This window comes from Onychomys torridus, unplaced genomic scaffold (assembly GCF_903995425.1).
Source record: "Onychomys torridus unplaced genomic scaffold, mOncTor1.1, whole genome shotgun sequence".
Classification (NCBI taxonomy): domain Eukaryota; kingdom Metazoa; phylum Chordata; class Mammalia; order Rodentia; family Cricetidae; genus Onychomys; species Onychomys torridus.
In genome coordinates, this window is record NW_023412624.1 from 9,804 (window position 1) to 25,875 (window position 16,072).

Consider the following 16,072-nt stretch of genomic DNA (forward strand, 5'->3'; position numbering starts at 1 on the left):
TGATTGTCACAGGCATTCATGACACAGTATAGATAATTGACTTAAAGTGGTCAGTCAAAAGATATACTGCAAGAGAATATAAGAAATTAAGTGGAAGCATGGCTTATCTGAGAAGAAAAAGTCAAGCAAAGACCATTAGGCATGAACCAATGAATTAGAACAAAACCTTAGTAGAAGAGCATGAATCCATAGCAGTATTGAGCAAAGGAATTTGGTCATTTATACATAATTAATTTTAAATAGCTAGCAATAGGCTATATAAATGTACAATGTGAAAGCTAAAACTTCTTTATTTAAAGATATTTTTCAATGAAATGCTACATTGACAACACTTGGGTGTTTGGCCAAGCTGAAGGGAAGAGAAATAGGAAGAAAGAGGGGAGATCTTCATAAGGACAATAGCGGATCCCCCATTACCCTCTGTTGTGATTTCATAATAGCTGAAGGAGTGGAGTGCAGTTTTCATAAATAACAGAGAAGTATAGATCCGATTATGACTAACAGAAAAGGGAAATTAACATAAATTAATGATAATTTTTAAAAGAACAGATGCTTAGCAAAACTAATAAAGAATCTAAAAGGATAAATAAGGCAGTCTGGGGTTATAGCCCATTGATAGAATATCTGCTATACCATTTTCAAGGCCCTGGATTCAAGCCCAGGACCAAACAATAAAAGTTAAGGAGCAAGATGATGTCTAATAAGATCTTGTCCTGTAAACACACCAAGTTGAACAGCTATTCATACACCAAACTATCTTCCAATGAGCTAAGAGAATAAGGTGAGAGACCAGCCTACCTGTTTTTGTGTAATGAAACAAAAGGACATACTGAAGCAAGCAGGAAAGAATTGTCAGAATCACCCCACACTGTAAGGACCCTGCAGAGAGAAACATACCTCCAGCTTCGGGTAAGGAGAGAGAACTCAGTCCAATCCTCAGACTTAAAAACTAGTATGAGTCCCATCCTAGTGAGTTACAGTGTTGAGCAAAGCCCCATGATCCCTCCCACATGGCTAATACCTAGGATTGAACCAATGGAACCCTGATAGGTCAGACATCTCTTGCATTATCAGTTGACAAAAAGCAGAACTCTATCCATTGGGGAGCAGAAACAAAAGTAGACAAAGGCTTTGTCTTGAGCACAGCATCAGACCCACCACACTGAGATCCAGAAAAACTAAAGGCCTTGAACTCACAAAAACTAGAATAGCCCTTGAATGAGGTATAGATAGATATGTATGTTGAAGGAATTGGACAGTTTTTAATGTATTAGTTCTAGCCATGGTGTGAACTTGGGGTACAATAATCTCCTCTTAAGATGGAGGATCTTAGAGCTGCAACCCAACTAACAGCTGCTAATAGCTAATAGGCGGTTTCTACATCTCTGGGTGCATAGATATTATTGATATCACAAGACCAAAGCTTATAGACAAGGCTATAGGACCTCATATGTGGTTGAGATTCATGCTCTAGTGGGCCACACTGGTGTGATCTGCATAATCATCAGCTCCACTGTGAACACCAGCACACCTAGAGGCTACACAGGTCCTTGTAGCTGTGTGACTCATGTGATCTAGCTTGAGAACATCAACCTGGTGGTCCACAGGCTACCTTCCCTAACACTATCTCAACTTCAAGCTGCAAAGCACTTTGTAAGACTTTTCTCAGTGAGAATAAGACATAATAGCAAGCACGAGATTTTGCCCTGGAATTCAGTGCTGCTGACACCTGACACTGGGTAATACTGTGAACAGCTACAGTTCCAAGGGAAAACGTGCAGTCTTATTCTATTGGACTTCACTGTCAGCTAACAGCAGCTGTGATTGATCATAGTAGTTCTGGATCACAAGTTCATTTTAGAACAAGCAGCCCATAGCAGCTTGGGCCTTGGTTCTAATCAAGTATTATGCTAATGAAGCATGGGCTCAGAGACATCACATAGAAACCTAGGTTCAGTCTATCCACAGTGAGTATCTATCTAGAGCCAAGCAGAATCCTCCTGTGTCTGACTACAGACATAGGAGCATGAAGCATCTCGCTTGCCTTGGACCCAGGAATATATTTGTAGGAACAGGTAAGTCTTTCCCGACACTCTCCTATTTCTTTCTGAACAGAACACCAACAGTGTATTTAGTATAAATCTGGGCTTAGATCACCCCTAGTACTGAAATAGGACAACACACAGCCAATTTCTGGGAAAATCTGGACTTTGGCACCATCTAGTGTTAAAGTGTCAGAATGAACACAGGCTCAGAGAATATGGAAAAACTGCTTAGAATTTCTGGAGGTAGATGAGGGGTGTCAAATCAAGAAGTGAAACAGATGACTGACTCTTTAATCCCTAGATGATGTCACACACTAACAAGTATATAGTTTCAGGAAATATAAACCTACAACTCAAAATAAAGTGCCAGAAACTGACTAGGAAGTGATCAGTACAGGGGATTCTCAAAAGGAGAATTTCAAACTACTGTTTCAAAGGAACTAACAACCTCACAATCTCAATGGAAACAAAGAGAAATGGCTTAACAGTCTAACAGAAAAATTTAAAAGACACGGTAACTATTTTTGAAAATAGAAATCCTTGAGCTGAAAATTCACTTAGGAAGATGAACAATGCCGCCATACAGGAGGTACCAATAACAGAATAGTTGAAACAGAAGGAAGAATTAGTATGCTTGAAAACATCCACTTGAAAATATACAGGTGATTGGTAATAATAAAGTATAAAACACCGACAAAAGATATTGAAGAAGACATAGAAATCAGAGCTACCGTGTTGTACCCATAGATTCAAAAAAATTAATATTATTAAAATGCCCACACTACATAAAGTTGTAAAATAAAAATCAGCACTATGTTAATCTTTGATAAAGAAAACATGTTGCTTTCGTTCGGTCCTCAGCACTCACATGGTAGCTCACTACCACCTGTAACTGCAGTTCCAGGGGATCTGATGCCTTCCCCTGACCTCCATGGCACCAGTCACACATACATGCAGGCAAAACAGTCATGCACATAAAATAAAATACATACATTAAAAAATTTAAGGAAACTAGAAAGTAGATATTGGGGTTATTACAGCTTAAGAAGGAACTGATGATAATGCCAGACTGGTAGATGCCTATTCAAATTAAAAACAGAAAGCTTAACATACCTGGAGAAAGATTCAGAAGGCCAGGTACAGGTAGGTGATCAGTAACCAGTCAAATCTAACTCAATCAAGTCTACCAAGAGATACCTTACTGCCAAAGTCAAAGGCAATCAAGCTGTCCACAGGAGAAAAATAAGAATATTCTGAAGGTTGAAAGAGAAAAGAAACCACTAACACATAAAATGCCCACTTAGTCTGACAGCAGGTTTCCCAGCAATCTTTCTGGTACTGAAAGCTGTCAGTCTCTTGACGGTATTTACTGGATCGATCAAAGCTATCCTGTAGATGTGCAGAAGGGATATAGTCCCAAAGCTGAGAGAGAGTAGAAAGACCTAAAATAAACAGTCTACTGCTGCATTTTAAGGAACCAGAAAAACAACAGCAAAGTCAACCCCAAATTAGTTAACCAAATAAAGTAGTAAACAACAAAGAAGAAATCAATGTACACTAAAAAAGATAATCCCAAAGCTTAGTGAAGCTAAGAGCTGTCTCATTAAAAAGGCAGACAATAGGGACAAACTCTTAGCTAGCCTAGGAAAAGGAGAGAGAAGATTAAAGTAGATTTTTTTAAAAAGAGGTCATTATGATGGACACAACAGAAATGTAAAAGATAGAGATTATTATAAACTACATGCTAACAACTTTGATAATCTAGAGTAAAGAGATAAATTTTTCAATATATACATCTTACCAAGATTGAATAGAAACCCTGAATCAATAAAATCCAAGTAATGGGATTGAATTAGTAGTAAAAACCTTTCCATTACAAAAAAGAAAAAAAAAAGAACCCAGGACAAGGATTCACTGTAGAATTCTACCAGTTAAAGAACTAATAAAATTATCCAAAAAGTAGAACAGGAGGTAGTTCTCATAAATACATTCTATGAAGACAGGACTACCTAGATACCCAAACAGGAAAAAAACAAAATAGAAAAAGAGAATTACAGATCAATATGATTAATAACAGATATAAGCTTTATCAACAAAATACTAGAGAATTGAAACCAATAATACATTAAAAATTATTTACCTCGATCAAGTGCGATTCATCCTAGAGGTGTCAGAATGGCTCAGTATCAATAAATCTGACATCAACATAATAAAGGACAAAACAATGCTAACATCTTAATTGATGCAGGAAAAACATTCAATAAAATTCAAAATTGCTTCATGATAGAAATATTGAGTAAACTTAATATACAAGGAATAGGGCATTTTAAAAGACATTTATCATAAGCCAATCAACTAACGTCACATAATAGAGAAGAGATGGAGCTTTCTCTATAAGATCAGGAACAAGGCAAGGATGCCCACTTTTACCATGCTTATTCAGCACATGCTGGAATATCTCACCAGAGCCATAGGGCAAAGAAGGGGAATAAATGAAACGGATACACACACACACACACACACACACACACACACACACAGAGAGAGAGAGAGAGAGAGAGAAAGAGAGAGAGAGAGAGAGAGACAGAGAGACAGAGAGAGACAGAGAGACAGAGAGAGACAGAGAGAGACAGAGAGACAGAGAGACAGAGAGAGAGAGAGTCAGACAGAGAAACTACAGGACCTGCACAGCACTCACTGCTATTTCACTGTAGGGAACTCTGAATTGTCATCCAGGGCACAATACACAAGTGACATCATTGGAGTTCTTCTTTGGCTGGTAAATCCTGCCCATTTATTCCACCCAAACATGTTATGCTTGCATAAGAAGACCCTTTTTATAAAGTCTAAGTTTGAAGGTTAAAACCATTGGTTCTTCCTACATTTACTCTGAATGATTATAGCTAGTTTGTTTACAACTTAAACTTTGAGGACTGAGTTTTAATTGGGTGTTTTCAGAATATAGCCTTTTATAAGAAAAAGGACAGAATGACTGAAGAAGGGAAAACAATGAGACAGTAAAGAACAGCTGGGCTGGAGAAAAGATGTAAAAAAAAAATCTACTTTACAGTTTGCCTCTCTCTCTGTGTCACACACACACAAGAGGTCACGGCTCAGTGATGTTTCCTTTATGCTCTACAATCCTGAGGCCTATTATGCAAAAAGAAGTTTTACATACAAAAGTATGCTATTATTTTTCGTGCTGGCGTCTATAGAATTTAATGACTAAAACAAAAAAGACACATTATAACCAATTTTCCAACAATATTAAAGATAACGTATTAAAACCCCACCTTTCGAGTTTTGATAATCAATAATCACTTAGCTGACCATGAACTCTGAGATCCAAAAGCGACACAAACTATTGAGATGGGCGACAGTCTCTCCCCACAAACAAACTAAACGAGTGAAAATGAGGAAGAAATGTCCCCGTGGCCTCTAAACACCATTTTTGCCTTGCATTGGGTCCTTTGTTCCATCTGTCACCTTTGCACTCTGCACTAACCCCTTGTCAGGCTTGTCTCCACAGCAGCCCCTTACAGATCTCCACAAAACCTCCTCTCCTGTCTGTCCGTCCCTCGGACATCCGTCCAGGGTTCTCCTACACCTGCGGGACGCCAGGTGCCCGAACCGAGACTGGGAACGGGGTAGTGGATCGTGCTGCCATCGGGTCCCCCCGGGGAGCGAAGGGCCGCGGGGTACAGAATTACAGAATTCCCAGGCGTCTGCCTCCCTAGCACCACACACATCCCCATCCCAGGAGGTTCCTCCCGGGTATCCCGGGCAGCCCGCACTCACAGCGCACGGTGTGGAAGGCGCAGCGCGGCTGCTTCTCGAAGCTTTCGCCTAATTTGAGAACCCGCTGGCGACGGTCCAGGGACGCGAGTCCCGCTGGTCCATTCATTCTCGTCCTCTCCCTCCCGCTCCGCCTTGGCCACCGGCGGTCGCAGCTTTCCCAAGCAGCTGCGCGGGCGGGGCTGCGAGCCGGAGCTCCGGGCCCTGCGGGCTCTGTTCTCCCTCGGGGCGCCCCGAGTCCTGATTGGCTGCCTGAAGACAGTCGCCCCGCCCCTCGCCTGGGATCCCGCCCCGCCCCTCGCCCCCCTCTCCGGCCCTCAGCCCCCTTCCCGCGTCGCGACGCACGCAGCTGGGCGGACGCCGCCAAGCCGAGGTAGGCCGTGCGGTGCGGGTCGGGCCCTGAGGTGGACCGAGACGAGGCGAAGATGAGGTAACAGACCGGTGATGGCGGCTGCGATGGGTGAGGGCTCCCGGGGCGAGGGGGGCGGGGAAGCTCGGAGGCCCAGCTCAGCGCCCTGGTGAAGAGGCTGGCGGGGCCTGGCGACCCGAGCGTGGGCCTCGTCAGCGCCCGGCCCGCAGCTTTGGAAAGGGCGGCGGCCGGGCCTAGGCCTGTGGCTTCCCGAGGCCCTAGTGGCTCTCGGGCACATTCTGGAGCCGCAGCCGCGACCCCTCGGTGCTGCGACCAGACTGGAAGCCACCTGAGGCCTGAGGTGATGCAGTTCCCTTGACCGCCGGTTGTTGTTTTTATTATGTATACAGAAGAGGGCGCCAGATCTCATTAGAGATGGTTGTGAGCCATCATGTGGTTGCTGGGAATCGAACTCAGGACCTCTGGAAGAGCAGCCAGGGTGCTCTCAACCTCTGAGCCATCTCTCCAGCCCTAAATTTATTTTTTTTTTTAACCTGTAAATGTCACAGGCCTTTTCCCGCCAGGGATAGGATCCGAGGAGGGGCCCTTTCCCGAGGGGACCCAGAAGCTTTGGACTGGGGGTAACTGAGTGCATGAGGTTGCTGGCATTTGTTTCCATCCTAGTGATTGCTGGAGGCGGTGAAGTGCAAGGCCTGGGACTCTTGATTCCTCAAGGATCGGCCTAGCAGCAGGGTGAGAGAGTATAAACGGAGCAGTAAAGGTCTTTCCTTTCCTCTTGACACTTCACAACGTTATAAAGTCGGCGAAAGCGTCCGTTGTATTAGAGAGTTCAGAAAAAAGTATCAGGAGTTGCTCCAGCAGACGATTTTTCAGCCTCATTTGTATGGTCGGATTATCCTTCCATTTCTACCTTAAGGAGATTTGTCAATCCATTTTTCCAGGTGGGTGGGTGATTATGGTTGCCTTCTACCCTTGCAAAGGTGCATGGAGACTGTTTGAAATGGATGATTGGACACGAAGGTTCTGGAGCCAGGATCTCAGGGCTTGTCACTCCAGCTTCATCCTAACAGTGTGGCTTTGTACAAGCAGATCAAACAAATGTGTTGATCATTAGAATTGGGGAAGTAATGATAATAGCTATGTAGAAAATAATGCCCATTCTTTAGATTTGTTGAGATGGTTAAATGAGTTAATAAATGCAAGCAAGTAGAATAATTCATAGTACACATGGCTCTCCGAATGATTATTTAGGGTTCAGTTATACTTTCATATTTTAAGACTTATCATTGATGGCTACCTTCTAAATTATGAATTGTAGGTCCTAGGAATGGCAACTTTGTTCACAGATGAAAATATTTGTTTAGAGAAACCCAGGTTGTTGACTTTGTGGCTGTCTAATATCATGGGGGATTTGTTCTACAGGCCAAATGAGTGCATGCATACTTACTTGCACATGGATTTTTATTGCAGTATTGTATATAATAATTTGCAACCTAAATGGCATCTAGTGAAGGGAATGTTTAAATATATTTTGATGCACTCTCACAAAGAACAGATAGAATAATGTAGACACTGAAAAGAGTAAGATAATTAACATGCATTCTATAGGAAACTTTTGTGTCTTCTTCATGCTAGGAGTTTTATTGGGCTTTCTTTAAAATAGCTTCAGTGAACTTGTCTATTGATGGTTTATATTTTTCCAAAGAAGAGAGATGATTTTTGAAGACCATATAGCAGCTAAGGCTTAAATGCAAAGATGGGACCATAGCGTCATTTGTAATAGAATAAAAGCTAAGAAATGAGCTAGAAGATTATTTGAAAATATGTTTTATGATTACAGTTTTACCTGGGAGAAAAAATAATGAACATTATAATTAAAATCACAGCTTTTATAAATTCTCAGCTTTTAATGATAAGATCAAATGTAAAATAACAAGGTTTGTGTGTAGATTGATATCTGACTGATGCTACCATGTATGGGTGGAGCTATGATAAGTTTCTTCAAGTTATCTTTTCTCTTTATGGTTTTTCTTTCAAGATGCTCTCACTATGTAGCTGTAGCTGTCCTGAAACTCACTCTGTAGACCAGGCTGGCCTTGAACTCACAGAAATCCATCTGCCTCTGCCTCCCAGGTTCTGGGATTAAAGGCATGTGCCACTCTATGACCAGCTAAGTTATATTATTTATTTTTAACTGCACATTGGAGATGATTATGGGCACTCCTTCAGAGTCCCATTGTGATGATATAATAATGCATTAAAACCCACTTAGCATAGTTTTAGCTCATAATAAATACTATTGAATAAAAGTATGTTTTATATCAATGATACTCTTAAGCTTCAAATACTTTAAGACTTATATAGAAAAGTTTTGGTAAGAAAATTGAGGTATGGACTTTTTTACATTTTAGAGTTGATTCACTATAAATAATTTTTAATTTTCTTATAATTACATAACATTTCTGAGGCCTAGTATGTTAGGGCTTCCAAAGCCATCTCTAGATTTAGTGATTAGCAAGAAGGGCTCACAGGACTCAACTCATACATTTTCTTATTTGTTAACTATAATTCATAGTGAAGATATGCAAAGCAAAGTCATGAAAGTAAAAGACCATATAGAGTACATCCAGAGGAAATCAGGCCTGGTCTTCCAAAATCCTCTCCCAGTGAATTACATAGGACACACACCCAATTTCTCAAGCAAAACAGTTGTGACAACACCTGTGAAGTGTTTCCTACTGGGAAAGCTTATTAGATACTCAGTGACCAGAATTTTTACTGGTTTGTGTGTTGAAAGATTGGTCCTTAATATCAAGGATAAGAGGTGGTAGAACCTTGACGAGGTAAGGCCTAATGGAAAATAATTTTTTTAAATTTATATATTTATTATGTATGCAGTGTTCTGCCTTCAGGCTACAAGAGGGCACCAGATCTCATTACAGATGGTTGTGAGTCACCATGTGGTTGCTGGGACTTGAACTCAGGACCTCTGGAAGAGCAGTCAGTGCTCTTAACCTCTGAGCCATTTCTCCAGCCCTAATGGAAAATAATTACATCATTGGTGTCACCACCCTCAAAAGAATTGACAGAATTTTTGTAAGAGTTTGATAGTCCTTATATAAAAAAGTAGCCTGCCCCCTTCTCAGTCTCTGTTGAATATCTTGTCTATATGATATCTTCCACTCATGCTAAGATACCATCTTTCATGTGGCAAAGCCAAGGCAGCTTTCACCAGAGCCCAAGGCCCTTGAACTTACAGAACTGTGAGCTAAATAAACTTCTTTTTAAATTACTCCATCTCAGGTATCATTAAGTATTGAAAATCAGATAAAGTATATATCAGAATTCTTGGGCTCTAAAAGAAAAGTTGATGTTTACCACAAACCATTATTTTTATAACAGTTTTAGGCACAGTGATCTAGATGTATAAGAGAACAATAAAAATCCTGAAATCCACATTCTGGATACTAGCTAGCCAAGGGCTAGCCTCATAAGCTGATTGTTGAAGAAATAGCCATATGAAGCCTCTTTCTATAATCTGTTTCTCCTATATGAATTCCGTCCTAGAATTGTGTGGACAGAGAATGAATGTAAAGCTAGCACAATTTCTGATTTTTTTTTTAGTACATTTGACCTTTGGTTGGTTTGTTTGTTTTACTTTTTTTTTTTTTTTAATTATGTTTAAACACAGGTAGTAGGGAGAAAAATGAAGCCAACAAGTACAGACCCAAGGATCTTGTCTTTAGCTGCTGAAGTAGCGAAAAGTCCTGAACAAAATGTCCCTGTTATATTGTTGAAGTTAAAAGGTAAGGAAATACTTTTTTTTTTTTCTTTTGGGTTTTGAAGACAAGAGTTTCTCTGTGTAGCCCTGGCTATCCTGGGTCTCGCTCTGTAGACCAGGCTGGCCTCAATCAAACTCACAGAGATCCGCTTGGCTCTGGGATTAAAGGCGTGCATCACCACTGCCCAGCGAAAATACTTTCATAATTAGGAAAGACATTAAGTAAATGTTGGTTCTATCATGATATGGTGTTAGTGTTATAATTTGTTTAGAGCAATCTTAACACTGAGGAATAACATTTTCCTTTTTACCATGTTTTTAATGATCACAACGTATAAAAATCTCTTAAGTGTGTTGAGCAAAATTAAGTATATCTTTTCTTTTGCCTTAGAAATAATAAACAACACCCCTTTGGGAAGTTCAGAGTTGAAGAAAGTCAAACAAGATATATATTGTTATGACCTCATTCAGTATTGTCTATTGGTCCTCAGTCAAGATTGTTCTCGAATCCAGGGTGGCTGGACTACAATTTCCCAGCTTACACAGATCCTAAGGTAAAATGAAGCTTATAGATTAGCTTGTTCTAATTTTCAGTATTTCTTTTTTGTCACTCTAATGAGAATTAGAATCTCCTCTGATATGTTTGGTTGTACTTCTCTTTTACACTGTATGTTGTTGTTTGTAACTCCAGTAGCAATTGATTGTCTTTGGATTTCTTTCCACAGTGATGATTTCTTTTGTTTACCAATTGAGTCCCAACTGGCTAATATATTCCTATTGACTCGGAAATATTTGAAGAAATGAATAAATTAAAACTCTGTACTTGAAGAACTAACAGTAGAGATTGTGCAGCAGTGGTACTTGAATTAGGTGCCAAAATAAATGTATATAGCAAAGTACTATAGAAGGACAAGTATTGAACTTCATTTCACTTTGTAGTGATTTAGCTATCGAAATTGTATATTCATTATGGAGCCCAAATGCTATCCATGAAATTTAGAAGCAGCATTTACTTTTCTACTGCCGTGTTAAAAATTGAAAGGTCATAATGATTTTTAAAAAGAAGACAATTAAGGATAAGTGTTCTCAGTGCCTGAGTTAATCTTCTTTCCACTTCCATTTGATTTTAAGAAATTTATTAATCTTTGAATTATGTGTATATGTGGGTGTCTGTGTGTGGGTGTATGCACATGAGTACGGGTGCCCACAGAGGCTAGAAGAGCACGTTGAATACTCTGGAGATGAAGGTCCAGGTGGTAGTAATCTGTCAGATGTGGGTTCTGGGATTTCAACTCTGATACTTTTAAGAGCAGCAAATGCTCTTAACTACTGAGCTATCTCTCCAGTCCTATCCGATTTGATTTTCAATGAACTATCCACTGTCTCCACAGGAGAGGTTTGTTTGTTTGTTTGTTTGTTTGTTTGTTTTTGGTTTTTTTTTTATACTAACCTGTTTTAGATCCTAACTTTCTAAACTGCCTACTCCTACTTTGTTATTTCATAAAGGCCCAATTCAATGTATGCAATTACAAAAAAAGTTATTAAATCTATGTAATACTCTTTTATACTTTTAATTTCCAAGATTACTTATTTCAATATTTGTTGAACGTAAGTAAATAAGTGCCTGTATATTTTTTTGATCAGATGATGTGCTAGCTCATGACTATTGGTTGAATGTAATTTCTTTTATTAACGCCACCTGTCATACAGCTGTCCTGAGTAGTTAAGTTTAAAAATTAAATAAAAAGTAAAAACTTGATAGCAAGCATTAGCCAGCTAGGTTTTTAGCATACTCAACTTGTAATTGCCATTCTTTATCAGTGTGTGCACATTTTGTTGAAAGGACTTAGACCATAGTTCTTATCATACTTTTGGGTTGAAGCCTCTTTTTGGTATGAGACTACAAGTACTTTTAATATTGATTTTTTTTTAATATATTCAACTCATATTCAAGGAGTAGTTTTAATGTGTAGTTTCATGAAGATACTGTTCTCTAAAGAGCTTTTTCTTTTCTGTGTGCAATAAAATGTTACTATTACTGTTAGGGTATACTTTTACTGTTTTCTCTTCTGATATAAGAAATATACAGGCAGATAATTTGTGGATCTTAAGAAAGTCTGTTGGAAAGAAGAACTGGGTATTAAACTAGAGTAATTTTGTTTTCTTATCTTTGTTCCTTGAAGATTACCTTTACCCCAGTTATTTTTTGCTATTAGATTTCTAAAATATATCAGTTAACATAAATTAAACCGTCAAGTTATTCAGGTATTCTTTGCCTTTTATGGTGATTATAGCCAAATCACTGAAAACTCAATTCTCTTTATTGTAAACCATGTGTTTTTCATGTTCTCTCTCTCTGTCTCTCTCTGTCTCTGTCTGTCTGTCTGTCTGTCTGTTTCTTTCTCTCTCTCTCTCTCTCTCTCTCTCCTCTCCTGCCCGCCTACTTGTTTGTTTTTGTTTTCAGAGACAGGGTTTCACTATGTAAACTTGATGACCTGGAACTGACTATGTAAACCAGACTGGCCTTGAACTCATAGAGATCTACCTGTATCTGCTTCCCAGGGTGCTGGTATTAAAGGCATGAACCATCCTGCAGGCATGTCTTTGATTTCTTAAAGGGCCCGTATTCAATTTTAAAGTGTGTGAGCCCTGGAACTAAATGCAGGCAAGGTCCATAGTGCCATAAAGTCCAAAGTGCTATTTAGTTCTCTAAAAAGTTGAAAAGTTCCAGCAAGTTTTTTATTGGCTTGTCAACAAAATAATGGCACTTAAGTTTTTCATGAAAGCACAATGCCTACGGGGAAGGTTGAACATGAAACTGGTATTTGTTATTAACACAAACTTGTACTCTTATTTCAGCCATTGCTGTGTGGGCTTAGAGCCAGGCGAAGATGGAGAGGAATTTTACAAGGAATTACTTCCATCAGCTGCCGAAAATTTTCTTGTCTTGGGGAGACGATTACAAACTTGTTTCATCAATGCAGCTAAGGCATGTGTTTATTTGGTGTTTTATAGCCCAATAATTTTTATTCTTTTTTTCCCCTGAAACAGAGTTTTACTGTATAACACAGGCTGACCTCATACTCATTGTGTAGAGCCTTGAAGGTTTCAGAGTGTCAGTCCTCCTGCCTAAGTCTCCTGAGTATTGGGATTACAAGGATGTACACTGGATCTAGACTTCCGTCAGTTTTCCCATGTCATTTATCAAATTATGCTGTGTCTGGCTGAATACAAGTAGATAAACATCTTTACCTAAAAAAAAATTGCAATAGAGAACTTAATCTCTGCATTAGAAAATTTGTGAATGCTCACTAAAGAATAGTGTATGACTTTTGAAGAGTGTCTAACCACTCAGTTTTGGGCAATATCCATATATACTTGTATCCATAGCATCTTCCTGGAACATACTCTCTACTTAAATTTTCTTCTTGTTATTCCCCTCTTTAATTGAAGGAAAGTTTGTTCTCTAAGCCCAGGACTTTTTTGAATATCTAATAGTAATAAAGAAAATATGTAAACTTTCTGTTTCATATATCAAACCTCTTCTTAATGAAAATATTTCAACTCAAGCATGGTGATCTTTATAATTCAAATATTTCTTGGGTGTATTATACTTTTATAAAATGTATATTGCATAATTTTCAAATATTTGAAGATTTCACTTGTACTTTATTGTTATTGATTTTTAATTTAATTTTATTGTTACCAGATAACAACATTCATTCATGCTATATATGGCTGAACATATAAGTAGTGAATTTAAATATCTTTAACCAAAGATTACAGCCAAGAATTTAATCTCCACATTAGAAAATGTGTAAACGCTGGCTAAAGAATACTGTATGATTTATTCATTGATTCATTCTCCTTTAACTCTGGGTATTTCTGTCTCTGTGTCTGTCTCTTTCTGGTTTTGGTTTTAGTTTGTTTCTGTGTTTTTGAGCTAGGGTCTCATGTGCACTGGGCTTATTTGCCACAAGGCTGACCTTGAGCTCCTTATCTTCCTGCCTCAGCCTTCATTCTTACTGCCATTCCCTCTGTGCATCTTTTGTAGTTGCTTTTTCGGGTACTTTCGGTTAGTGTCCCTTCACATTTATGGACCTTTTCTTCGATCTAAGCTACTCATAACCCATCCAATAAATTTTTGCTTTCATGTATTATATTTCTTAATTATGATCTCTCTCCTTTAGAGTTTTCATATCTTTTCCTTCATACCATAATCTTCATATTCTTCTTTTCTTGTAGATTCTTTACTATGTTTATTGTAATTACTCTAAGCCTTTATTCATAGACTCAATATCTGGATCACTTGAGAGATTGCTTCTATTACCTTTACATTCCCCCTCTTTTTTACAAGGTCAGTTTTTTTTTCACATGTCTAGTATTTTTTGGTTTATTGTGGACACAAAATGATACATTGTAGGAGCACTTACCTTCCTTTAAAGACTGTTGAGAAGCAGATTCTGGCAGATCAGGTGATCCTCCAAAGGATTGCTTTTAGTCTTTCTCAGAATAGATTTAGTCCAGTTTTATGAATGGAGGATTTCCCTTAGCCTACCTATTCTTTCTTTGTAGTGCTTTGGTTTAAATGATTGTTAACCCAGACCATCTAATATGGTCTTTCCTGGCTTCTTAGAACCTGTTCTTAAAAGTACATAGTTAAGTCAAAAATTGAGTGGACTTTTATATACAGGTTTTGGAGCTTCCTGCTTTGTAGCTCACTTCTTTCCAGGCCACTCTAGCTGTTTCAAACTTCGTTTCTGATACTTCAGGCTAGTTAGACTAGATTTTGTTTTTTAATTGACAGTAAAATTGTACATATTCTATAAGGGAACAATGTAATATTTTGATACCTTTATACTGTATATAATATTCATATCAGGATAAACAATCTGTTTCCTCAGACATTTATCATTTCTTTATGGTGAAAAACACACATAGTTTGCCTTTGGTGCTCTCTTGCTGTTGCATTAATGCTCTCTGCTATTCCTGGACCCACCATAGAAAAGACAATAGGTGACCCCTTCACTTTATAACGGCTATCAAGATGATGTGGCCTGAGGAGCAAATATTCCTTTCCACTATCATTCATAAAGTGAAGATGATATAATGTTGTTAGGACTAAGGGAATAGAGGAGGAAATTGAGCTCTACAACTGAAAGCTTTTGGAAGCAGAACTCAGACGTGCAGACTGAGTTCCAAAGGATACAGAAGTTAGATATTATAGAGCATCAATTAGAAGTTAGAATGAAAGTGGAAGAGCATAAGGCCTGTTGGGAGGTTGAGCTGTATCAGCTGAAAGAACCCAACCCAAAGATGACCTCAGAAAGTCAGAAGGTGGAGATCAGAGTAGATGAACTTCAGGTCCAGCTGTTAACTCTAAAGGAGTGGAGAACCTTGTTCTAGATCAGTCAAGAAAACTAAGTGACAGCAAGATTATATGTGATATTCTGGGGAGTGGGGGGAAAGCCAGAGGGAGACAAGGGAGATGGGGGGAGGGAGAAAGAGAGACAGGGGGAGGGAGGGAGAGGGAGAGAATGGATGGAGAAAATGATCTGAAGGAGAATAAGAGGTAGTTGAGTTACATAGGCCAGGGAATTGATGATTCTTTGCCTTATCAAGTACCTACTTCAGATCTTCAGATTGAGGAGCCATTGAGCAAAATCCAGGCCTTGTCTAGAAACCAGTATTCTAGTATCTAAGAATATTTTGTTTGTAGTCCACTTTCTGTAACGAAGTGCCACATCAGCACATCAGAATTTAAAGATGGAATTTGTGATAAGACCTTTTCATCACAAGAGAAGCAAGTTTTTGGAGACCATGTGTTCTGCCACTCTTAAGTGTCCAAGCCTGTTAGATCTGAAAAGATTTTCTGGTATAGGAATATCTTGGCAATCTGGAGCCAAGGAATGCCACAAAGTCACACCACACAATAAACCTCATGCAAGATTTATTGGGGAAAAACAAAATGTTGGCTGTCTCTGAGCAGGAACAGAGACAGCAGTTGCTGAGTGGCGGGTCTGTGCTGTGGATATCGCTCTATGTAAATAAAGTTCTGATTGGGCAGTGGCCAGGCAAGAA

At 38.9% G+C, this 16,072-nt stretch overlaps 1 protein-coding gene across 7 annotated transcripts in view; it reads left to right on the forward strand.

The window, feature by feature from the left end:
• Positions 1-6,147: 6,147 nt before the first annotated feature.
• The window catches only part of Iqcb1 (IQ motif containing B1), a 51,203-nt gene continuing 41,278 nt past the window's right edge, over positions 6,148-16,072 (forward strand). For 2 of the 7 annotated variants that reach the window (XM_036176155.1, XM_036176149.1), the window contains exons 1-5: positions 6,148-6,300; positions 6,874-7,151; positions 9,902-10,016; positions 10,383-10,545; positions 12,851-12,980. In XM_036176155.1, coding sequence (XP_036032048.1) covers positions 9,917-10,016; positions 10,383-10,545; positions 12,851-12,980 — 393 coding nt within the window. In that variant the 5' untranslated portion in view covers positions 6,148-6,300; positions 6,874-7,151; positions 9,902-9,916. The remainder of the gene's footprint in view (positions 6,301-6,873; positions 7,152-9,901; positions 10,017-10,382; positions 10,546-12,850; positions 12,981-16,072) is intronic. The other 5 variants (XM_036176153.1, XM_036176150.1, XM_036176152.1 and 2 more) reach the window with 5 other exon arrangements.